Here is a 23,246-nt window from a genome sequence, read left to right on the forward strand (position 1 = left end):
CCTCGGACGCTGGGCCTGCGCTGGTACTCCTGGGTGGTGCTGCCTCCTCTGGGGGGCTCGCCAGCGCCCCCTCCCCAGCTCCCCTTCAGTCCCGCCTACCCTGTAGGTTCACGCCCCTTCCGGGGCCCCTGGGGAGAGCCCCAAGACCAAAGCTCAGCAGCTGTGTTACCAAGGGGGATGTTCCAAAGGCCCCAAAGCTGGCCTGGCAGTGGGAGCACAGGAGCCCCTGAGACCTGGAGGGGGAAGAGCCGGAAGGAGCCCAGCTGGCAGGCAAGGGTCGTGGTGTGCCAGCAGGCCTGGTGACGGGCATGGAACTGAGGCCTGGGCACAGAGCAGGAGGCAGAGGCGACGTCAAGAGAAGGCTGTGGGCGTGGGGGCGCCTCCCTCTGCACGAGGCAGCAGCAAGTGCTTCTGGAACCTCACGGAGGGCAGGGGGACGTTAAAGGGAGGGGAGCCAGGAGGAACCTGGGCACCGCGCAGCCCAGGGAGACGGGGTCCCTGCCAAAGGCCCCGCAGGAAGGGACCGGACTGGGAGAGTCAGAGCCGGCGAGGGCAGATCCCACCTACTGCAGGGGCAGAGCTGAGGTGCACAGGCCGACGGAAAGCCGAACAGAGCAGGGGAGAGCAGGAGTGGGGATGGGGTGGGGTGGGATTCCTGGAGGTGACCTAGAGACTCGGAGCGGGAAGGGTTCAGGGAGAGTGCGGGATGCAGAGGGGTGCAGGCCAGGATGCTGGTCCCTTCAGGACGTGCGTGAGGAGAGGAGAGCAGCGTGGGGCAGAGCAGAGGGCCTGCCTGAAGAGGGGGAGGTGGTGGGGATGCGGACCCCAGTCAAGGAGGCTCTGGAAGCACCGCTGCCTGCCAGCCTGAGGACCGCAAGTGAACAGAGGAGCCCTGGGTCTGGGTTCAAGCAGGGGAATCACGTCAGCAACCAGCGAGGGGTGCGGAGATGGGTGTAGCGCGTGCTGGGGTGCTTGGCCCCAGAGCTCCGTCTGCTTGCTCCCCTCACTGCCGGGCTGCTACTTCAGGAGATGAAGCCAGAGCCCTGGGAGAGGCAGGGAAGGCCTCTGTGTGTAGACATGTTAGAGAGCTACACATACAGACCTTCCAGCTCTGCCTGCCGAGAAGGCTTAGCAATACGACAAACCCACGGCAACGAGCACACCCAGCACCAGCTCTTGATTCGTAAAGGGTATCGGGGATTTCTGGAAAATTGGGGGCTGGGGGGGAGAGCAGAAGCCCCTTCTCCTCCATGTCTGTAGGTGTGAAGGGCAGCCCTGGCCCAAACTTCAGGGCAATTTAAGAGACAACCTTAAGAGCTCTAGGAACTGGTTCACAGCTCGAATTAGGAAGGTGGAGGGCAGGGCAGCGCCTGAGCAAGCGGGAGGCGGCTCGGTCCTGGGATGCAGCAGAGCGGGTGCAAGAGGCTCCGTGGACGCAGAGCTGGCTTCCACCCGGCTCGCGTGCCCCGGCGGCCCGGCCTGCTGCGCGGGGCCGAACCAACAGCCCTTCCCCCAGATTGGAAGCTTCTTGGGGGAAGGTCACAGAGCCGCCTCCACTATGGGCGGTGCCCGGCGCTGAGCCGGTGGCTGGTGAGACCTCTCCGAGTCCGCCCCTTCCTCGGACTTGGGGGAAGCAGGTCGGGGTGGGGTAGATCCCGCAGTCTGGGCAGCGGGAGCGCCGGGGCCATTACGCTCTGACTCGCGGGAGGAGGGAGAGGGGGAGACAGCGCGCATCGCGCTCCACTCCCTGTCGCTGCGCCGGCCCGCATTAAAAAGTGTCGCGCTCCACTTGGTGTGGGCTGCACCCAGAAGTCGCTCCCATCGGGCGGGTCTGGGGGTTCTCCCTGCGGCTTTCAGGGGAGGGCGGGGCGAGAAGGATCTGGGGCGGGACTAGGGTCTCTTTCGCTTTCCCTTTTGTTCTCCAACCGCCGCCGAGGTTCCGCGCGGGTGAGGAGAGGGCGGCTTCCCGGGTGGCTCCGCCTGTGCCCATACCCCCAGGCTCGCGGGGGCTCAGCGCCTTGCCGCCTCCGCGCACAAGTTGTGCCACGTGGCCTTGACCCCTGTGACTCCCCTGCAGCTCCCGGGCACGCACGAACGAGTCGACTCGCACGCTGGAAGCCAGTGAGTCGTCGGAGAGACTTGCTACCAAGAGCCCCGCGCGCCACGCCATGCCCGCCCGACTGGCCCCCGACGCCCTGCGCCCTACGGCCCTCACCCTTCCCGCACCCTGTGCTGCACGCTCTCCCCGGCCTGGCCCGCGCGCTACGTTTCTCGGCCTGCTGGGCCCTGGACCAGCTGCTGGGCTGCTGGGCGCCGGCCGCACGCCCGAGCGACCAGATCTGGCTGAGCGCCGCAGCGGGCGCCGGAGCGGCTCTGTCGCTGCTGCTGCTTATCGGCCTGCCTGTGGCACTGCCGGACCTGCTGCTGCAAGCCTGGCGCCGTCCCTTCTGCTACTAGCTCCCTCCGCAGTGCTGGGCGCCCCCCACGCCCTGGCGCCCCCCCAATTGAGCCCGCGCGCAGCTTCAGCTTCTTCGGCGTCAACCTGTGCCTGCTCCCCGACGGGCTGGCGCACAACCAGCGGCGGGCCGAGACCGTGGGCGCCGTGCTGCTCGCCGGCCTGCGGCATTCGCCCTATGGGGCTACCGGCTGCAGTTGGCCAGTGCAGGGGTGCCGTGAGGGGTGCTGATAGGCGCCGTGCCAGCGAGGCTGGACTTCATGTGCCTGCAGGACGTGTTCCATCTTCGCGCAGAGCGACGCCTGCTGAGCCGCCTGGCACCCAATCTGGGCCCGGTGTCGTACGACGTGGCACATTCGGCCTGCAGCCCGGGCTACACCTGAAGCTGCTGGGCAGCGGGCTGCTGCTGGCCTCGCGCTACCCGCTGCTACGCGCAGATTTCCAGTCCTTCCTCACGCACGTTGCGAGGATGCGCTGGCCTCCAAGTGACTACTTTCTGCACAGGTGTCCGCCCACCGGCCGCGGCGATCCGGAACCCGGAAGGGGGCGGGGCATGGGGTCGAACGCGCGAAGGTCCCCAAGCGCAGCTGGGCATCCCGGACGGGCGCCACATCGTGGGCTTTCCTGCACTGCACGCATTTGCATTCGCCGAGTGGTGAGCCCGACTGGCTGCTCGTAGGCTCGTGGGCGGGCCGCCCCCCCTCACTCTGCGCGGAGTCCCAATCCTTGTCTGCACCTCCCCTCCCCCCACCGTTTATTCACTGCCCCAGGCGCCGCCAGTCCCTTCGAGTGCTGGTGGGCTCACAGATCGGGACCGGGCGGGGCGGGGGAAGGCGCGGGCGCAGCTGGGTGTCCAGGAGGCAGAATGGCACCTCGGACTGAGCCTTCCTTCCCTCCCCGTCCCTCCCCTCCAACCCACCCCGCCCAGGACGGGCTCCTGCGCCGCACACAGCTGACGCTGTTGCTGGACTGGGCCGAGCTGTCCGAGGTTGAGAGCCGCCAAAGTGACGAGGCCGTGGCCTTCAGTGTGCGCCTGGGTGACCACAACTTCGACAACTGCGCGCTTAGGTGAGAAGAGGCTGCAGCGGGGCGGGCGGGCGGCCCCGCCCACCGAGCGCCGGCCTCTCCGCAGCCCACGCGCGGGAGCAGCGGCACCAGCTGTTCAGCCGCTTCCGGGACCGCCGCCGGCCGGGGACGCGCCGGGGTTGGGGGCGGACGGACCTAGGGCGGGCTCGCGGGCCAGGCTCCCACTGATACCGCCTCTCGCCACCGTCCTCCGCCCTCCCCAGGAATGCTGCTGAGATCCTGCAATCTCCGCCACTCCGTGGCCTGCCCCGCGGAGATGCTGAGGTGAGTGGCTACCTGGGGGCCAGGCAACGCCCGGAAGGAGGGATGCCCTGACCTTGGTGACACTGCCACCCTCCTCAGGGCCTTGGAAAGGAGGAAGGGCGCCGCCACTCCCTGGCAGGCCCTCCCAGGGGAGGCCGCCCGGCTGAGCACTGGCGGGCCGGCGCCTGGACTACGTCACCTACCGAGGAGGACCCGGAGGCGTTCTGAGCCCAGTACGTGCCAGAGCTCAGGGTGCTGGGCCTGCTGGCGCTGGGGTGACCCCTCAACCTGACTCCTGCCCCCAAGAGGTGGAACGGGTGACATTCAGCACCGCCCTGGTGGGGCTTACGGACCACCTGGCGGTGGGACTTGCAAGCCCTCCTAAGGCAGGTACGGAGGAGACAGGTGCCAGCACGGGTGGAAAGACAGACAGGGACACAGAACGTGAGCCTGGCCAGCCGCCACTGGAACAGGACGACTTCAGGAATCTTTATTGTGCGGGGCCCTCCCTCACACAGTCTCCTGGGCCCTGCGGTACTCATAGACGCTGCCCCGCTCAGGGAAGGCTAGGGGCTGCAGGAGCGACGCCGGCAGAGGGGCGGGGTCCTCTGGGTCCCCATAGCCCCCGCCGCCTGGTGTGTGGAGACAGAACACATCCTGTGGGGCAGAGGGGAGGTTCAGTGTGGGGATGGGCTCTGCCTGTCTCCTGCCGCCATCCCATCCCCGGCGGGGCAGTGCAGCCACAGCAGCCAGCTGGGACCCCAGAGTCTGCAGCCCCCATCCTTCAGGAGCCAAATTAAACTCCGTCTCTAGTTATCTGTGCAACTCCATTCACTCTGTGGGATAAGGGCAGCTGGGGGTGGGGGCGGGGATGGGACAGGACAGGCCGCAGTCCTTACCCCCGGGGACACGAGCACTGAGGTCTTCCCACCCAGATTCACTGTCCGGCCGCCCTTCCGGATCAGTAGGTTTAGGCCACGAGTTCCGGGCTCACCCCCTGCAAGAAGAGGCAAGGTAGGGGTGGCCCAGGAGGCAAGGAAGTGAGAGGCGTGGGGAGTTGGTGGGGGAATAGGGGGGTAGATGGGACAGGAGGTGGGTGGGGAACTGACGGCCGTGATGGGCTGGGGGGAGAGGGGAAGGGAGCCACTTACCCATAAGGCCGTAAGGCTGGAAGGCGCGGCGCTCGGTCAGCACTGACAGTAGCGCCTCCTCACGAAAAAGCAGCTCGCGGATAACACCATCGCCGCCCCGGAAGCGGCCGCGCCCCCCAGACCCCAGTCTCAGTTCAAAGCGGCGCAGGATAACTGGGTACCTGCGCGGGGCCAGGGTCTCAGCCCAGCCTGCCCCGCCCCCGCTCCACCCCAGGCCCGGCTCCTCAGCCCCACCCCTTCCTGCAGCGCTCACCTGCTCTCCAGGATCTCGGGGTCGGTGATCCGTGTGTTGGTCATGTGGCTGTGCACACCGCTGCGCCCATGCCAGCCGGGGCCTGCGCCCGCGCCGCCTGCCACCGTCTCATAGTAGCCCATGTGGGCGTTGCCCAAGGTCACGTTGTTCATGCAGCCCTGGCGGGGACAAATGGCCGCTGCACTGGCTGGGGGCGCGTCCCCTCTCGGCCGGTCGCAGCCTGCAGCCCTCCCTCCCCCCGCCCCCAGCAGCCCCAGAGCTGTGCCCACCGGCTCACCACACCTGGGAAGCAGCGCAGGCCCCGAAGGCCCCCAGGATGACGTCCACCACCCGCTGCGACGTAAGCACGTTGCCGCCCACCACCGCCGCCTCTGGGGACGGGTCCAGGATGGAGCCCTTAGGGATCACAACATGCACCGGTGCCAGGCAGCCCTGTGGGGAGAGGGGCCAGCGCTCAAGAAGAGTTGGGAGGTACACCACACGCGTCCCTAGGATCAGTCCGACCTTGGGCTGACCTAGCCCCAGGCTCCCTCAGGGTGATGTGGGGCTTGGGGTTGACCTGCTGTCCGTGTGCGCAGCACACCCTTGCACACCTGGTTGAGTGGGATGTCGCGGCCGACCAGACAGCGAAGGCAGTAGATGAGCGCAGACAGTGTGATGGCCCGAGGCGCGTTGAGGTTGCCGAACACCTCGGGCCCCGTGCCGCTGAAATCAAACACCGCGCTACCCTGCCCGCCAGAGAGGAGGGGAGAAGTCAGCAGCCGGGTGGCCACGGCCCTGATGCCTGGGGAGGTCCTTCCTCCCAAGACTGACCTCACTCACGTCGATCTGCACTCGGAGTCGGATGGGAGAACCGTCGTCCATGTGGTCCTCTGCAGACACCTCCAGGGGCAGGCCCTGGGCCTGCCGGGAGGTTCCAAAGGCCCGAAGCATGTCTCGCACAGCTAGCTCAGCGTTCGCCTGGTGGAGAGTATGTTCAGTAACGGCTGCGCCACCTTCCAGGTGGGCCAGGTGTCCCCCACCTCTGTCCACCTGCCTGGGGCAGGCACAGAGCTGCCGGCTTGCTCCTTCCCCCCGGCCCACCTGAATGTGGCCCATGTAGGCCTGTACCACCTCCAGGCCGTACTGCCCAATGAGCTCGCCCACCAGCTGGATGCCCTTCTGGTTGGCTGCCACCTGGGCACGCAGATCTGACAGGTTGTCGTGCAGGTTCCGTGTTCCGCTGCAGCCTGGAATCTTGCCTGGTGCCCGCAGGGCTTCGGTTACCCCTGAATGGATGTGATTGCCACTGAGCCACTCAAAGTCCCAGGGCCACCTGTGCCCTGCTCCACACCTGCTGTACTTCTCTGCTGGGGCACTTGCGGGGACCACATGTTGGCCCATCACTGGCTCCCCACTACCCTGCTGGCTCTTCCAGGTCCCTGAAAATCCCCAGCTTCCCCCCATCAGCTACTGAACCTTCTTCCCACACCACAATGCCCCAGGGCACCCTAGGATGGGACAAGCAGCTTTGACCGTGACCATGATCTCACGTGGGCTGGAGGTACCCAGGGCAGGGGGCAGGGCAGGGGGAAGGTTCCCTCAGCAAACTCTCCTCCCTCCTTCATTTCTCCTGCCCTGCCTCCCCACCACCTGGCCCACACTCTCCAGCCTTTTCTGGGCTCCCCTCCCCTCTCCCAGCAGGAAAAACCACTTCCCTTAACCCTCCCACACTCACACTGCCCTCAGCCCTGGGGCCCCGAACTCACCGCCACAGCCAGTCGTTTTGAAAGAGCGCCAGCATGGCTGCCTGTGCGCCCCGCCACCGCCCCCAAAAGATCTGGACAAGGCGTCCACCTCGGGCAGCAGTACGGGTTCTGGCCCTGTGGACCACTCCCTGCTTCGGGCAAGCTCCCCTCCTGAGTCTGGATCAGGGTCCTCTCAGGCTCCCTGGCCACTGGGTCCTCTGCCAGACACGCCTGCACAGGTCCCTCGGTGATCCCTACCCTCTGCCCCCACCCATACTGACCAAGGGAGCAGCCAGGCCTCAGTCACTCTGTTCGTGTTCTCAGCACCCACAACAGCCCATGGCTCTGTTACCCCACCTTCCACCTGCCCACATCACCTGTCCTCCCTCTGGGATGCCCCGTGGGCTCTCACACCAGCTGTCCCTGACCCCCAGGTGCCACTGCAGTCTCTGTCCCACCTTCCTGGCAACTGCAGTGCCAGGACCTCCATCCTATAGCTGTCCAAACTTGATTCCCTCCCCGCTGCCCAAGTCCCACCACTTACCAACCCTGACCTCCAAAACCCCCTCACCGTTGCCTCCCAGCTTGAGGCTCAGCATCTTCGAGGGCGAGAGCGGCTGCCCCCCCCACGCCCCCTGCCTGGCCTGCAGGAGCCTCCACGCGCCCTGCACACAGGCGGGGGCTTGCCTGGCGCACAGGCAGCTCAGGCCCAGCTGAAGCCCTTCACGGCTGCCCAGTGACTGACCCAGGCCCCGAGAGCCTGCAGCCCCTGGCCGCTGGTGCCGCCGTGTCTCTGCAGTCCCCAGACCCAGTGCAAACCCAGTGCAAATCATAAACGCCACCAGCAGCCGCCCACCTTAAAATAGGCTCCTCCTCCTCCTGCACCCAATCCCTTGGGTGTCCTGGCCAGCTCCCCACCCCCAAACCTTCCAGGCCTCCTTGGACCCAGGCAGAACTCAGCTCAGCTCGTCTGATCACCTCTGAGAGGCGATCTGCAACCACCCTGGGGGGTCACCGACCAGCTCCCTCAGCCTGGAGGCTGGCCTAGGCCAGGGGGCAGGGGGGCAGCGGGGGCTGCATCCCTGTGTCCGGCCCAGACTGTCTGCACGAAGCGGCCAGGTGTTTCAGCCCCACCCCAGATCCGTTCCCACTCACCCTCCTCCTGGAAGACACCCGCCTGGACGAGTCTGAAGGACAGAAAGATGGCGCCCTCCTGCTGCAGGGTGGTGGAGTGGGGGGGCATGGAGCCCGGTGTGATGCCCCCAATGTCCGCGTGGTGCCCACGGCTGGCCACGTAGAACACAGGCCGCGTCTGACCCGGCCAAAACACCTAGGGGTGAGGGCAACGGTCAGGGGCGCCGGCGGCCCTACCACCCGAGGTACCCGGGCAGCGACCCTCACCGGTGTGATGACGGTCAGGTCTGGCAGGTGGCTGCCCCCCGCGCAGGGGTGGTTGCTCAGCAGAACGTCGCCGGGATGGAGGTCAGCCCCCACGTGCTGGATCTGAAGCCAGGAGACAGGTGCAGAGTGGGGAGGGGGCCGGTGCAAGGGGCGGGGGGCAGGGAGAGGGGCCCGCCGAACCTGGAACTGCACCGTCTCCTGCATGGCACCCAGGTGCACAGGGATGTGAGGGGCGTTGGAGACCAGCCCCCCGTCGGGCCCAAAGAGGGCGCAGGAGAAGTCCAGGCGCTCCTTGATGTTGGTGGAGATGGCCGTGCGCTGCAGGATGCGGCCCATCTGCTCTGGGGACACAGGGTGACCAGATGCCCGCTGGCCCCACCCCATCCACAGCGCATCCCCGGGGTATGGAGAGGCAGGGCCCACCGCCTTCAAGGCCTCTGAGTCCCGGACCCAGGACCCGAAGCAGGCGATGGTCCACCCAGACACTGCGAGGCCATGGCCAAGCCACATCTTACTCGTGAAGGGCACCCCCTTCCTCCCCAGCCCTGCCCAGCGCCACCATCAACCCTAAGCCCTGCTTCGCACGTTAAGAAACTGGTGCGGGGCACGGGCTTCGGAGCCTGGGTTCACCGTGCGGAGCCCAGACCACGCGGTGCCGGGAGGAGAAGAGCGCCCACCCTGCCCAGGGCCTGCGCCACCGCAGGGCGCCTTCCGCTTCCGCCCCTTCCCCCGGGTCACGCTTTCTCTCCACACACCCCTGCCTGGTGCACCGCAGGGAGCGGGGCGGGGGAGCAGGATGGTGGAAGCCACTCACCAGCAATGCCCATGAAGCGATGGGAGAATATGGACAGGTGGATGGGGTCGAGCTGGGCACCCACCGTGCCGGGCGCCTCAGCCCCCACGGAGATGCGGATGTCCCCAGTCTCAGTCACCTCCGCCTGGCAGGCTGGCTCCACCAGGATGGTACTGCGGGCAGGGCAGCAAAGGGGCTGCAGGAGCCAGGCCACACACCCCTCCCAAGCAGGGACCCCACGTGCCCAGGCCCAGAAGCAGCCCAACCAGGAAGGGACCCGAGAGCCCTTCAGGCTCCTGCAGCCTGGGCCCCACGGGTCACCCCAGCCCCGGCAGCCGTGGCCCCGGCCCTCAGCCCACCTGTTGCTGTCAATGAGGAGGCAGGGCCCCTGCAGCTTGTGCCCAGCGCCCAGCTCGCCCAACAGGTACACGGGGGTCTCCTGGTAGCCCCCCTCGAAGTAGCAACGGGTCGTCTGAGGAGGGCGTCAGGTGAGCGAAGTTCCTAGGGCCGGTGCCCTCCCTGCGTCTCCCCCTCCACACCTGTCCCTGTGTCCCAGTGGGTGTGGGTGGACGGGCACAGGCAGGGCCACCAACCTTGTCTACCCGGGGAGGCCCACTCTGGGCTTTCGGGACGTACTCGAGGCGAAGGCCACTGCGGCCAGTGCCCCTCACCCGCACGTCGTCCACCACCACTGGCCGCTCAGGGATGATGAAGCCAAACTCCCTCATGTACCTGCACACCCGGAGGTCCCGGAGAGCCATCAGGGCGGGCAGCCAGGCCAGCGGACGCCAGCCAGGGCTCCCAAGACGCGGAGCTCACATACCTCTCGACGAAGCCTGCCCCGAAGTCGCCCGCTCGGGGTGAGTGGGCCGTGGCCGGGTGCTGGTGGGCGGACACCATCAGGGCGCAGTCCGTGCCCTGGTAGCGCAGGTGCAGGAAGCTCTCGGTGCTGATCTGAGCCCTGCAGCGGCGACAGGCAGGGCACTCACACTGGGTACCCTTGAGGACACCCGGGCCACCCCTCCCTGACTGCCGCCGAAGAGGCCCCAAGTGCAGCGGCTCGGGTGCGGCAGGCCCTCCACCTGGCCCGGCAGCCCCCGGAGCCCCACCTGGGGAAGCCCTGGGCCCGCAAGGCATCCACGCACTGCTCCTCCAGGCGGCTCAGCCTCTGGTCCAGCTGCACAAAGGTCTCGGGCGCGTAGGGCAGGGAGCAGGGCTCCTGTGCCTCGTGTACCACGTCTGCCAGGGCCAGCCCCAGTGCTGACAGCAGCCCACTATGCCTAGGGGGACAGGGACCGCACAGCGAAAGGGTGGGGTGCCTCCCACAGTGGCCCCCCGGCCCCAGGACACGCGCACCACACCCAGACTCACCTATGAATGTGCACGGTGTCCATGCCCAGGGCCCGGGCGATGGCGCAAGCATGCTGCCCACCAGCTCCCCCAAAGCAAGCCAGCACGTGGGCCGAGGGGTCGTGGCCTCGCGCCTGGGGAGCCAGAAGGGGATCAGTGGCCTGCCCTGCCCCGCCCGGCCCTCCCCCATCCTGTCCCCCACCCCTGGGCGAGGGGAAAGGCGGCTGTACCTGCGTGAGCACACGGATGGGCCGGCACATGGCCTCGTTGGCCACACGCACAAACCCCATGGCCACCTCCTCCAGGCTCAGTGGGGAGGCCGGACAAGGCCCGTTGGTCAGGAAGCTGTTGACCTCAGTGGCTACAGCCTCCAGGGCCTTTCGGGACGCCTCCGGGGACAGTGGCTGGTCCTCTCCCGGCCCAAAAATGCGGGGGAAGGAGGCAGGCAGCAGGCGACCCAGGACCAGATTAGCATCCGTCACGGTCACAGGGCCTCCTGGGAGGTGTGCACGGTGTGGGGCTGGAGGTGAGCGCCGGGAGCGGGCAGTGGGGGTGGGGCTGGAGGGGTCGCTGGGCCTGGGCCGTGTGGGAAGGGGACTGGCAGAGCACGTGCCAGCTCTTACCTTTGCGGTAGCAGGCGGGGCCAGGGTGGGCTCCTGCAGACTCTGGCCCCACCACGAAGAGGCCTGACCTTTGGAGAGGGGAATTGGAGGTGGAGGTGGGCTGGGAGGCAGGGCTGGGAGGCAGGGCTGGGGGTCCGCCCAGGTGCGGGATGGGGCTGACCTGAAGAAGAGGCGGGAGCCCCCACCAGCTGCCACGGTGTTGATGTCCAGCTGGGGGGCCTGGAGAGTGACACCAGCTGTGCTGGCCTCGAAGACGTGTTCAAATTCGCCAGCATAGCGGCTCACGTCGGTAGACGTGCCTGGTGGGAGACGGGGTGATGAGGGGTCATCCCACAGACCTGGATGCCTGACATTGCCCAGCCCGGCATCTGAGGCTCCCCCGGACCCCCCCCTCAGGCCCTCATACCTCCCATGTCAAAGCCGATGACAGGATGGCCACCCTCCACCCGGTAGGTGGTGGCTGAGTACCCAACCACGCCCCCAGCAGGGCCCGAGAGCACAGCGCGGGAGCCACTGAAGGAGTCCATGGGCGCCAGGCCACCATCGGAGCGCATGAACAGCACCTGCACGTCCTGTGGGCAGGCAGGTGGGCAGTGAGGGGCGGGGCGGCGCAGGGCGGGGGTGGCCGGGGCGGGCCGGCGGGGGGGCCTCACCTTGAGCTGACCCTGGAAGCCACGGCGGAAGCCCTGCACGTAGCGCTGGATGGTGGGTGTGAGGTAGGCGTCGGCGCAGGCAGTGTGCCCCCGGGGCACGATGCGCACCATGGGCATGGCCTCCGAGGACAGTGACACGTGTGTGAAGCCCAGCTCGCGGGCCAGGGCGCCCACCTGCTGCTCGTGCTGGGCCCACCTACGATGGCGTCCGAGTGCCGCTGAGCTACCTGCCCACCCGCTGGCCCACCTGCCGCCCGCACCCCCAGCCAGCCCACACTCACGTGTATGAGTGCATGAGCACCACGGCCAGGCTGCGGATGCCTCGAGACAGGAGCCCCTCCAGCTTCCCTCGCAGGCCCCCCAGGTCCACAGGCTGCTGCACCTCCAGCAGGTCCCCTGTGCGGCCTGCAGGGAAGCCCGCCGCTGCCCCGTCAAAGGCCCATCTGGGCCTGCTGCCCTGCGCCCCAACATTCGGGCATCCGTACCTTTCACGGGCATCCCAGCACCTGGCTCCTCTCGATACAGCACCACACGCTCGTCCACTTCCAGCACCTCCTCGTACAGCATCTCGGGCATGGGCACGGCCTGAGGGCAGGCAGAGGCTCAGAGGAGTCCCAGGCCTGAGGGTCCCTGCTGGGGCCCTGCACGGGTGGGGCAATGCAGGCGAGCAGATGTGTCCCAACAGGCCAGTCCACAGGCCCAGGAGACACAGTGAGACAGGGTGACACAGTCAGAGCGGGTGGCCCAGGAAGGCCCCCCCGGGGGACGGCTCTCTGCCCCCAGGCCTCTGAGTGCAGCCAACTGCCCCACCCCCACAAAGGCAGCTCCTTCCCAGAGCCCAACCGTGGGGGTGAGGGTCAGGGTCCAAGACTGGGCGGAGCGGCAGACAGGCATAGGACAACACGTGACCAGTCAGGGCTAGGGGGACGCAGCATCCCACTACGAGTGCCCGGAACCTCCTCTCTATCAGCTGGTGGCCTTGGGCTGGCACTGACCCTTCCAAGGACCGCCCTCCCTGCGGGGCCACGGCACTCCAGGGAAAACATGTGCTGCAGAGCTGGCCACCTGCTGGCGTGATGAACTCACCAGGTCAAAGAGGTCTTCACGGGCCTGGGTGCCTACATGCAGCAGGTCTCGGAAGCCGCGAGTCACCAGCAGTGCCACCCGCTCCCCGCGCCGTTCCAGCAGCGCGTTGGTAGCTACCGTGGTGCCCATGCGGATGCTGGCGATGCGACTGGTGTCCAGCGGCCGGTCCCGCGGCAACAGCATGCCCCCCTCCTGGGAACCACGTGGTCAGCCATCAGGCCTCTGGCCCCAAGTCCCTCCCCACCCCACCACTCTGCCCTGGCCACCTGCTCCAGGATGCGGCGGATGCCCTCGGTGGGTGCGTCCACATAGTTGGCGGGGTCTTCTGAGAGCAGCTTTAAGACCCTCACGTGCCCCCCTGGGCACTGGGCAAAGACATCTGTGAAGGTGCCTCCGCGGTCAATGGCAAAGTGGAAGCGCTCCTCCGGGCTGCCCATGGTGGTGGGGCTGGAGTCCAGCAGCGACTCTTCAGCCGGCAGTCCTGGGAGCACTGGACAGAGGCAGTGGGTCAGCCGGGAGGCCTGGGGGGCATCCTGGGATGGGGAGAAGACAGGAGTTCCACGCCCATGAGGGGCCCTGGGTGGAGCCAGAGCTGGGCAAGTCCTGCAGGGCCTCATGACCCCCACTCCCCAGTTCCAGTGCGCAGGGTTGCAAGGGACCCCAGGGCCTGGAGCAGGCCTTTCAAAGGAGGAGGCGCGGCGGGAGCCTTCGGGCTGGGGTTTCTGGGCCCTTAAGCACGAAGAGGCACGTGGGTTGGGGGCTGGTGAGAAAAGGCCCACTTCCCAAAGGCTCGACCTTGGAGCAGAGGCCGAGCGGGACACGGGGACGGGGCGGAGCCTGCGCAGACGACGGGGCGGGGCCGGGAGGCGAAGGGGAGCGGGCGGTGGGGGCGAGTGGGGACGGGGGTGCGGACGGGGGAGCGGGGAGGATCCTGGCGCGGCGCCCACCTGGCCTGTCGGCTCCGCTCGCTCGCCGTCCGTTCGGCCGCACTCGCTCTGGGCCCTGCCCGCGCCCTCCCCCAGCCCGGAAGCGGGGCCCGCCGGGCTCTCCGGTTGCGTCAGGCTCGGGTGGCCCGGAGCCGCGGGCGGCAGGCGTCTCCATCCAGATCCCCGGCGGGGCGGCGCCGTGGCGGCGCGGCCCCACCCCGCGGCCCGGCCCCCGGGCACCTGGGCTCTGCGGCCGCCCGGCCCTGCGCCGGTCCGGAGCTCGCTGAGCGCGGGCGCCCCGGGTGCCCTCCTCCAGGTGCCCCGGGGCAGGCGGAGCGCAGACGACCTCGGACCGCGCCCCGCAGCGTGCGGCGGTTGTGGCGGCCCGGGGTGGGGGATGGGTGACGCGGGAGGGCAGAATTGAGTGGCCCGACCCGCGGCGGGGGGGCAGGGGGGCGTCCTGGAGAAACCCCTCACTCCCCGTGGGCGCGCCAGGCGCTGTGGGCTGGGGGACCTCCACGTCGCCCTCCCAGGCCGACCGCGCGACGCTCGGGCTGATATCGCCAGACGCTGTGGTCAGTCTCGGGACCACGGGGCGGGTGGCTGCCCTTCCCTGGCCTGTTTCCCGGCGAGCTGAAAGCTGCCCGGGTGCCTGCCCAGGCCTGAGGTGGGCTGGAGCTGTGAGGGGCCGCAAAGGAACGGTGGGGGATAGGGGGCTTCCCAAGCAGAGGAACAGCAGGTGAAGGGGCCACCTCACCTCACGGGCCAGGCAGACAGGTGGCCAGACAGGCAGGGACACGGTCCATGCCCTGGCCCCATCCCACCCCAGACTCTACTGCTTCCTTGAGCCCTGCTGGCCCTTGCAGTCTGCTTGGTCCCAGGAGGAGAGAGGGAGGTTGGCTGCTGTGAGAGCACAGGGTCTGGGCCGCAACCCAGGCTGCAGCAGGGCTCCCCACAGAGCCCTGGCCTCTGGCCGCCTCACATCCTCTGTATGATGGGGCATTAAAGGGCAGCCTCACGGCTCCCTCACTTCAGTCTAGTGCTGCTCTGAGGTCACTCTCTCAGAGATGTCACCCTCTCCCCGCTGCACCCCTAAAAGAGCCCCCCGACTCTATTCCTCGCCGCTTCCTCCACAGCACCTGTCAGCACCTGACAGGACACGGCCGCACGGGAGCAGGGGTTTCTCCCACTTTTCGCTGCCCTGCATGGCTCGGTGAGTGCAGCCTGCGGGTCCCTGAGGAGACCCCCACGGCCCTGGCCCACGCACCTCTTTCAGCATCCCTGAACTTGATGGTTCTGCGCCGGGGCAGGCGGGGGCTGGCGGTCACCTCGGCCAGGAGCCCGGAGCTGCAGAAGCTCAGGCCGATGCCCCGGTTCCTGAGCACCAGCTTCAGCTCCTCGTTCTCCTGGATGAGCTGCACGAGCCGCCGCAGCTCTTGGTTCTCCTGTGCCAGCCGCTGGATCTCCTGCTGCAGGCCCTCGTAGCTGCTGAGGAGGGACATGCCTGGCAGCGGTGGGCGGCAGCTGCCGGCAGCTGGCGGGCTGGCCAGGGGCAGCGGACCCTGCCATTGTGAGGTCAGCACTGCCCCTCAGCTGCATTCCAGGGCTTCAGAGCACCTGGAGCAGGGCGAACTTAACCTCTGACCTCTGGCCCCCTGAGGGTTGAATGGCTAGAGGAGCCCAGACCTGCCTCAGGCCTGGAGTCCCCCTAGGAAGCTCCTCCTGGAGGACAGAAGCTTCTGCATCCCAGCCCAGGATGGCGGTGTTGCAGGTAGAGGGCTGCGAGATTCAGGCATCCTTCCCCACCCATCTGGCCACCCACTGGCCACCAGCTGCTCGTGCCATGTTGTGGGGCTGGCTGACTGGGCACAGTCCCAGAGGCGGTCGTGGCCAGCACAGCCTCTGAAGGGGTCGGGAGAGTGGATGTTTGAGCTGCCCTGAGGGAGGGGTCATCTCTGGCCCAACAGCAAGGGGGAGCTGGACTGTGGAGGCGAAGGTGGGTCAGAGCTTGGGGGCGTGGGGTGAGCCAACGAGCACCTCAGGGCAAGGCTGGAGGCAAAGTGGTCCTGCTGCTGGGGTGGTAGGGAGTGTCACTGTCACAGGGAGGACGAGGCACCACATTCAGGGCCACACCTCAGGGCATGGGCGGGGAGGGCAGGGAGGCCCCAGGAGACGTTGAGGACAGCAGGTTCCTGGGGGCAGGGGGACCGCCTCAAGGACGACTGGGTTTACACTTGAGATCATGTAAAGGACTTCTCTCCTTCACCCAGTCTGGCTTCCGATGGGACGGCTCTGTGCAGTTGGCATTATTTTGTGTCATTTCTTCCATTATGATTATTGTTTATTTCACATCGTCGTTTCCTTTTTGCGGGTCTGCTGTTTCCAGTTGTTAACCAGTAGTTTTCCTGGGATTTGCATGTCATTTCCCCACTGCTCCAGGGCGACACGCTGGCAGGAAGTTCTCGCCAGTGCTGAGCATGGGGGGACAGTCCTGAGAGCAGTTTCCGGGAGACTGGGGAGCAGCCACACTTAATCTCGATGGAAGTGATGTCAATTTTAATGGTTTCTGTAAGTGGGAAATAATCCTCATTCTAAGGGTCATGAAGTAGAGTGTTTATGCAGAACTAGAGATCTTACCCCCAAACGACGACAGGCTCAGGGCAGTCAACTTCCAGCTCAGACGCTCTCTGGAGGCCAGAGGGTGGGCTGTGGTGGGCAGAATTCTAAGAAGGCCCCCAAGTTTTCCCGCCCTGGCGCACGCGCCCTGCATAATTCCAGTACTGTGAGTAGAATGGCTTTTACACCCATGATTGTGTTATGACACAGCTGAGGTATAAAGGGATATTATCCTGGGCAGACCTGGCTTAATCAGGAGATCCCATATAAGGACGGCTTTCTTCCTGGAGGAAGGATGCAAAGCTCCAGAGAGATTCACGCAAGGGAGATTCTCCACTGCTGGGGGGGCCATGAGGCAGGACATGTGGGCAGCCCCTAGGACCTGATATGTCATAGCCAAAATCTTGAAAGACAAAGAGAAAACTTCAAAAGCCACAAGATAAAAATAACTCATCACATATAAGAGAATACCATAAGATTTACACCTAACTTCTCATCAGAAACAATGGAGGCCAGGAGACAATGGGATGATAAACTCAAATTACTAAAAAACTCAAGCAAGAATCCAATATTTTGGAAAATGATCTTTTGTAAATTCAGGTGAAATAAAGAAAGTCCAAAATAAACAAAGAGAGAATCTATTGTTAGCAGACCTACCTTACAAGAAATACTAAAGAAAGTTCTTCAAGCTGAAAGGAAGTCACATGAAATAGTCATTCTAGTCCAGTTGCCCAAATGCAGCCATGTTGCACCCAGACTTGTGACCTGCAGAGCTGTGAGTTTACAAGTGGATGTAGTTTTAAGCCACTGCATTTGGGGCAACCTATTCCATAGCAGTGGAAGCTAGCACAGCCTCCTGTGTTGAAGGAAACAGAGGTGCTGATTATACAAGTAGCTGGGTTGCAAAGGAAATGGCATGTGCACTGTCCCGGGGCAGAGTCAGCCTTGAGACCTGGGATGGGAACTTGGAGCGGATACACTTGGATCTTTGGCTGCCAAACTCCCACGAGCCCCTTCCTGGCAGAAGCAGCCCCTCGTTCCTCGCTGGAGGAGCGGGCAGTGGCCTCCCCTGGGGTGCAGAGGGCCGCTGACCACTGCTGCCACTGTAGGTGCACGTGCTGTTTCCCCTCAACAGGTGCGTCCAGTTCTCAGCCCTTGGACTCTGACCTGGCCTTCTGCCTTATTTTGACTGGAAGAACGTGGTGGAAGTGACAGTGTTCCTGTGCCGAGCCGTGACCTTGAGAGGCCTGGCAGGGGCAGGAGTTCTGGGAGTGACCCTGTCACTCTGGAGACTGTCACTCTGGGCGTGCAGCAGTCATTCGTGGAGGTCTACTTCTTGGTAAGAAGAGCGGGACCTGCCCCTCCCCGCCCTGCTCTGCATCATGACAGCTGGGCTCCGAGAGGCTGTGGCCAAGAGCACAGGGCGCCCTGGGCTTGGCTCCAGCCGAGGGCAGAGGAAACTGGGAGAGACGAACTGAGAAGACGAGGCCTCCCCCGCAACACCCGCGGGTCAGGGGTATCTCTGGGAGGGGCAGGCTCCCACCCGCCCCAGCTCCCCCAGACCCCAGCCAGCAGTGAGGAGGTGAGAGGGAAGGACGAGTGGCTCCACAGCGTAGCTGAGCAGCTCCTCGGACGCTGAGTGTGGTGTTGGGGAGGATGGTGGAGATCCTAGTGGTGAGAAATTATTAAGGAGCTCAAACAGGACTTTCCTGGCAGTCCAGTGGTTAAGACTCCCTGCTTCCAATGCAGAGGGCGTGGGTTCAATCCCTGGTCCGGGAGCTAAGATCCCACATGCTGCACTGAGCAGCCCCCCCCCAAAAAAAAGCTCGAACACGTTACCACAAATCCGAAGGCTTAGAACAACAGACATTTATTCTCTTCCAGTTCTAAGGGCCGGAAGTCCAAACGGAGTCATTTGGGCTAAAGTCAAGACGTCAGCCAGGACAGTTCCTTCTGGAGGGTCCGGGGCGGGGGGGGGGGGGGGAGGAGTTTGTTCCTCGCTGCGGCCAGCAGTCGGCGCTCCCCGGCTTGTGGCTGCATCACTCCAATCTACCTCCAAGGCCACCTCTCCTCCTCCTCTGCTTCTGCAACCAAATGCCCCTCTGCTCCCACCTTAAAAGGATACTCATGATTACATGTAGGGCCCACCTGGATACTCTAGGACACTCCCTCCTTCTCAAGACCCTTAGCTTAATCATACGTGCAAAGTTCCTTTTGCCATTGAAAGTGACATTCACAGTCTTTGGGAATTAGGACCTGGCTATTCTTCAGCCTGTTACAATGGCTGGATGTGGGGCAGACTTGAAAGTGTTCCTCAACCGCAACCTGATTCATCAGCAAAGGGCAGCACGTCACTGGCTTGGGAGCTGAAGCACAACCTGTGCCCAGTCGGTGGCTGAACCCTAAGCTATGCTGACTCAGACGCAACTTCTGGGCAGCCAGGCTTAACTATAAGAAGGGGGGGGGACTTCCCCAGTGGCACAGTGGTTAAGAATCCGCCTGCCAATGCAGGGGACACGGGTTCGAGCCCTGGTCTGGGAAGATCCCACGTGCCAGGGGGCAACTAAGCCCATGTGCCACAACTGCTGAGCCTGCGCTCTAGAGCCTGTGTGCCACAACTACTGAAGCCCACGCGCCTAGAGCCCGTCCTCTGCAACAAGAGAAGCCACCGTAATGAGAAGCCCACGCAGCGCAACCAAGAGTAGCCCCCGCTCGCCGCAACTAGAGAAAGCCCGCGCGCAGCAATGAAGACCCAACGCAGCCAGAAATAAATAAATAAATTTATTTATTTAAAAAAAAAAAAGGAGGGGGGAGGGGGCCTGAGGAGTGATGTCATAAGCTGCACACTGTGGAGGAACAGACTTCACAGAACTGCTGCAGACAAGCCACTGGACTAATTAACAGCAACAGCAACAAGCCCAAGGAAGGGCCAGCTAAACGTGACCCAGAGTTACTACAACAGATCACCTAAAACGTCCAGCTTTCAGCAAAACACCCTGAGACATGCAGAGAAACAGGACAGGGTGATGGCTGCACAGGAGAGGCACGCAGCAGTCACTGCCCTTGAAGGGCCAGGTCTTGGATTCGTAGACAGAGACATCAAAGCTTCGCTTACACAAAGGCCCGTGAGAGGGGTGGCTGTAGTGGCAGGTGGTGGCAGGCCCCTCTGCCACTGCAAATACCCCACCTGGGGCAGCAGAGACCCACAACCTCACTCGCACCCCTTCCACCTGGAGGGGCAGTTATTCTGCCCCAAACCAACCCCTGTTCTGGACACGGCTTTGCCTCCCTGACAGCTCCTCTCCCAGCACCTTCACCCCAGGCTTACCAAGTGCCTTACCTCCCGCTGGATGGGGATGCACACCAAGGACCCATCTGAGAGCCGATGGCCCACGGCAATGAGCTCGTGACCCCGGGACTCGCTGGTCTTCCCAGGTTCCCCACCAGCCTAACGGAATGGAGACCGTCTGTTGAAGGCCCTGCCGTGCTTCCAACTGGCTGTCGACCCCTCCTGGGATGGGACGCTGCTGAGATGCGTCTGTGCTGCCTAAGGGGTCTGGGGTCTGGGGACAGATTCACCGCGAGGTCATGAGGCTCAACTCGGGACTCTTCCAGGCCAGGGCCCCAGCAAAGTGTTCACAGGGTCGCACATTTTGTAAAATTTGCAAAGTACATAATTTAATCACAGTCGGTTAATGCTGTCTCTTCCCACTGCCACCCGCTTTGGGTCATTTCCTCCCCTGCTGCACTGAATGGGGGGGGCCTCGTGGGCTCCACTCAGGGAGGCTGAGTCGGGAGGGCTTTAGTGTGGTTCTGGGGGGAACATTCACTCCCTGATGTAGTGCAGTTATTGCTGTCATTCTGGTGGAGAAGTGGCCGCCAGGAACACACCCGCCTGTGTGCTGTGTGTCACTACACGTCAAGCTAATGCAATTGGCTGAAGAGTGTCGTCAATTCGAAAACCATCTAAGTTAGTCACAGAAAAGAGCCCCCAAAGGCCCTGAAATCTTAGGGCTCATACGTACAAGAAATTTGATAGAGGTTTTCTCAAATTTAATAATTCTAAAAATGTACACAATATTAGCTAAAGGTGCTGTTACCTGAAAACAACTTTTCTCCTAAGCTGTAAGTTATAAAAATAAACTTTGATGGGACTTCCTTGGTGGTCCAGAGGGTAAGACTCTGCACTCCCAGTGCAGGGGGCCCAGGTTCGATCCCTGGTCGGGGAACTAGATCCCGCATGCATGCTGCAACTAAGAAGTCAGTATGCTGCAACTAAGAAGCCCGCATGCTGCAACTAAAAAGATCCCGTGTGCCACAACGAAGACACGGCGCAGCCAAAATAAATAAATATATTAAATAAACTTTGATTAAGCATGTTAGAGGGGAGACTAAATTATCCTCTCTCCATATACAGAAGGTGACATCATGAAAGTGTCATCATCTTAAGAGGTGACAGATTTTGCATCTGAAAAGCACAGGGGAAACATTAGAAATATGTCAGGAAGTTAATTGATGACATTATGTTTGTTTTCTGTGTGTTGCACATTGGGATTTCTTTCCTCACTCTGTTCACTTAATTTTGTATATATGATTTTGTCCTGTTTCTTTTTTAAAAAAAAGTTTATTTATTTATTAATAAAATTAGTTGCAGCACACGGGATCTTCATTGTGGCATGTGGGATCTTTAGCTGTGGCATGCGGGATCTAGTTCCCTCACCAGGGATCGAACCTGGGCCCCCTGCATTGGGAGCATGGAGTCTTAACCACTGGACCACCAGGGAAATCCCTGTCCTCTGTTTCTTAAAGAGGGCCCTGAGGCTGCTCTCCTTCAGACGATGTTTGCAGAGCTGTGGCGTCTGGGAACCTAGGTTTCAGAAGGGTTCCTACCATTCCCCAATAAGAGTGGCTCACTGAACCTAAACTCTTTGTACAAACAAATATGGTTTATGCTAAACTCCTGCTTTCGTCCCAGGACTCTGGGTACATACCAGGCAGGCGTGCCTACATGACCGTGACCAGCTCCCTATGAAAGCTGTAGGCCCTGAGTCTCCAGTGAGCTTCGCTGGTGGCCAGCATTTCACACACATTGTTGCACCTTGTTCCCGGGGGGATGGAGTGTCCTGAGCGATTTCTCAAGGAGAGGACTCTGGAAGCTGGGGCCTGGTTTGCTCTTACTTTGCCCCACCAGCCTTTTCCCTTTGCTGATTTTGATTAACATTCTCTCCCTTGAATCGTGGTCATGAGTACAACTGTATGTGCTGAATTCTATGAGTCCTAGTCAATCACTGAATCCAGGGCTGGTCTTGGGGATCCTCAACACAGCTCCCAAATTTGTATAAGCTTTAGGCCCCAAACGTGAATCCACCCATGTGTGTACCCTATGGCTAGAACACAAGGGCCAGAGAACCAAGGGGTTCTCATTCCTGAACAGCCCATACCCTAAACCAGAGATGCTGCCAGGTTGGAGATCTTAGTTCCTGGGGTGGGGGGACACTTCCACAAGGGGACATAGTAAGGTTAGCACTGATCTGGAAGGAAAAGCCACCCCGCAGTCACTCTGGGCTCCTTAGGCCCAGAACCAACATTATCCTAATTATCCTGAGCTGCTAGGGCCAATCATGAAATGAGGGCGGGGCACCCGGGGGGCTTCCACCTGCGGCAATGGACTACAGCAATCTTGACCTAGTAAGAACTGGAAGAGTAAGAGCCCACACTGCTGAGGGAAGAAGGCCTGCTCAGTCCAGCTGAAGAGTCGAGGGTGAGGGGATGGAGGATGGCTAGTGGCAGAGAATGACGGCCATCATTCACGGCCTTCGACCAGGCACAGTGGCAGGGTCTCATGCCCCAGTATTCTAGGAGACCACCGCCTTGGAGGGGACGCTTTGTCTAGGACTTAGGCCCAAGCCTACCACAGTATGTCCATTCCACCTGCTCTTCTCATGGCTTGACATTGAACTGCTTCTATGGTGGTGGGGGGGTGGGTGGGGAGGGCATGTCCCCTCCCCTTGAGCCTGGCAGACCTCTGTGACTGCCTTGACCCAGAATTTGGCGAGAGTGCCACTACGTGACTTCTGAGGCTAGGTCTTAGAACACCATGCAGGATTTCCCTGGTGGCACAGTGGTTAAGAATCCACCTGCCAATGCAGGGGACACATTCAATCCCTGGTCCAGGAAGATCCCACATGCTGCGGAGCAACAGCTACTGAGCCTGTGCTCTAGAGCGCGCGAGCCACAACTACTGAGCCCGCACACCTAGAGTCCGAGCTCCTCAGCAAGAGAAGCCACCGCAATGAGAAGCCCGCGCACCGCAACGAAGAGTAACCACAACTAGAGAACGCCAGCGCGCAGCAACAAAGACCCAACGCAGCCAAATAAATAAATAAATAGATAAATAGACTAAGGCTATAAAACAGACACAGAGTTTATTAGAAGCACAGCACGTGTGGGAGAGCGCACAGAGAAGCAGTTTGTTTAAGAGAGAAGCAAAGCAAAGTTACACACCCAGGGAAGAAGATGTGTGGGTGTCCTCCCTAATGAGCACACCTAAGAGGCAGTTAAATCAGTTCTATAGGGGCAGTTTTTCCAGGTCTTTCTTTTCCTCTGGCCAACCATCTTGCTTCATTTCCCACAACTGACTGGACCAGGGTCCTCCCCGACATATGCGTGCATCTTTTAGCCAAGATGGATTCCAGCATGAGGGTCTTTAGGAGATTGACAGCACCTATTATGGGATAGTGACCCCTCCCTTTTTGACCCCTGAAGAGTCTTTCTGTGCATGGGCAGTTGGGGAGGTCTCCTTGACCTCAAGAATGATAGATGTGGTCATCTTATCTCTTTACTCCAGCCGAGCTCAATTCCTCTCTGCTCCTGCCATTAACTT

At 62.8% G+C, this 23,246-nt stretch overlaps 2 protein-coding genes and 1 long non-coding RNA gene across 14 annotated transcripts; 2 read left to right on the forward strand and 1 right to left on the reverse strand.

Annotated features, from left to right (window-relative positions):
* The first annotated feature begins 1,655 nt into the window (after window positions 1-1,655).
* Window positions 1,656-5,596, forward strand: LOC101270503 (sphingomyelin phosphodiesterase 5-like). Of its 5 annotated transcripts, none has more exons than XR_007472722.1 (5): window positions 1,656-1,792; window positions 2,078-2,121; window positions 2,960-3,523; window positions 3,745-3,805; window positions 3,884-4,108. XR_007472722.1 is itself a non-coding variant. In XM_049700597.1 (5 exons), the coding sequence occupies exons 2-4, from the start codon at window positions 3,321-3,323 to the stop codon at window positions 4,010-4,012; spliced, it is 393 nt and encodes a 130-aa protein (XP_049556554.1). In that variant the 5' UTR covers window positions 1,964-2,121; window positions 2,960-3,320; the 3' UTR covers window positions 4,013-4,017; window positions 5,437-5,596. The 5 variants fall into 5 exon arrangements, 1 of the variants encoding a protein (XP_049556554.1); XR_007472721.1 differs by lacking the exon at window positions 1,656-1,792 and adding an exon at window positions 1,912-1,947; XR_007472720.1 differs by lacking the exon at window positions 1,656-1,792 and adding an exon at window positions 5,437-5,588 and having other exon boundaries at window positions 1,964-2,121; window positions 3,884-4,174.
* Window positions 4,230-15,249, reverse strand: OPLAH (5-oxoprolinase, ATP-hydrolysing). 8 transcript variants are annotated; one of them, XM_049700582.1, is made up of 27 exons: window positions 15,015-15,249; window positions 13,088-13,311; window positions 12,822-13,013; window positions 12,221-12,320; window positions 12,017-12,140; window positions 11,736-11,931; window positions 11,489-11,654; window positions 11,243-11,381; window positions 11,083-11,150; window positions 10,690-10,955; window positions 10,481-10,593; window positions 10,219-10,389; window positions 9,933-10,070; window positions 9,703-9,841; window positions 9,469-9,581; window positions 9,131-9,282; window positions 8,497-8,657; window positions 8,317-8,418; window positions 8,071-8,245; window positions 6,272-6,456; window positions 6,002-6,148; window positions 5,782-5,916; window positions 5,471-5,620; window positions 5,189-5,346; window positions 4,936-5,096; window positions 4,684-4,781; window positions 4,230-4,441 (listed from the first exon to the last, which is right to left on the reverse strand). In XM_049700582.1, exons 1-27 carry the CDS (start codon window positions 15,247-15,249, stop codon window positions 4,295-4,297), a joined length of 4,155 nt encoding a protein of 1,384 aa, XP_049556539.1. In that variant the 3' UTR covers window positions 4,230-4,294. The 8 variants fall into 8 exon arrangements, with proteins under 8 accessions (XP_049556539.1, XP_004265279.2, XP_049556537.1 ...); XM_004265231.4 differs by lacking the exon at window positions 15,015-15,249 and adding an exon at window positions 13,769-14,149; XM_049700580.1 differs by having other exon boundaries at window positions 6,002-6,456.
* LOC125961751 (uncharacterized) lies at window positions 11,536-18,349 on the forward strand. The gene is made up of 3 exons (XR_007472724.1): window positions 11,536-11,668; window positions 14,884-16,315; window positions 17,499-18,349. It is a non-coding gene; the product is annotated as an uncharacterized LOC125961751 (long non-coding RNA).
* Window positions 18,350-23,246: the final 4,897 nt, after the last annotated feature.

This window comes from Orcinus orca, chromosome 17 (assembly GCF_937001465.1).
Source record: "Orcinus orca chromosome 17, mOrcOrc1.1, whole genome shotgun sequence".
NCBI lineage: Eukaryota > Metazoa > Chordata > Mammalia > Artiodactyla > Delphinidae > Orcinus > Orcinus orca.

Excerpts from the sequence above, each read along its gene's own strand:
- LOC101270503 (XM_049700597.1), top strand. The coding sequence starts at position 3,321 with ATGGCACCTCGGACTGAGCCTTCCTTCCCTCCCCGTCCCTCCCCTCCA. Across the intron at positions 3,524-3,744 it reads TTCGACAACTGCGCGCTTAG|GAATGCTGCTGAGATCCTGC; the intron begins GTGAGAAGAGGC and ends CGCCCTCCCCAG. Across the intron at positions 3,806-3,883 it reads TGCCCCGCGGAGATGCTGAG|GGCCTTGGAAAGGAGGAAGG; the intron begins GTGAGTGGCTAC and ends CACCCTCCTCAG.
- OPLAH (XM_049700576.1), bottom strand. The coding sequence starts at position 15,249 with ATGTCCCTCCTCAGCAGCTACGAGGGCCTGCAGCAGGAGATCCAGCGG. Across the intron at positions 10,594-10,689 it reads CCATCCGTGTGCTCACGCAG|GCGCGAGGCCACGACCCCTC; the intron begins GTACAGCCGCCT and ends CTGGCTCCCCAG. Across the intron at positions 9,582-9,702 it reads GGCCTCCCCGGGTAGACAAG|ACGACCCGTTGCTACTTCGA; the intron begins GTTGGTGGCCCT and ends CGCCCTCCTCAG.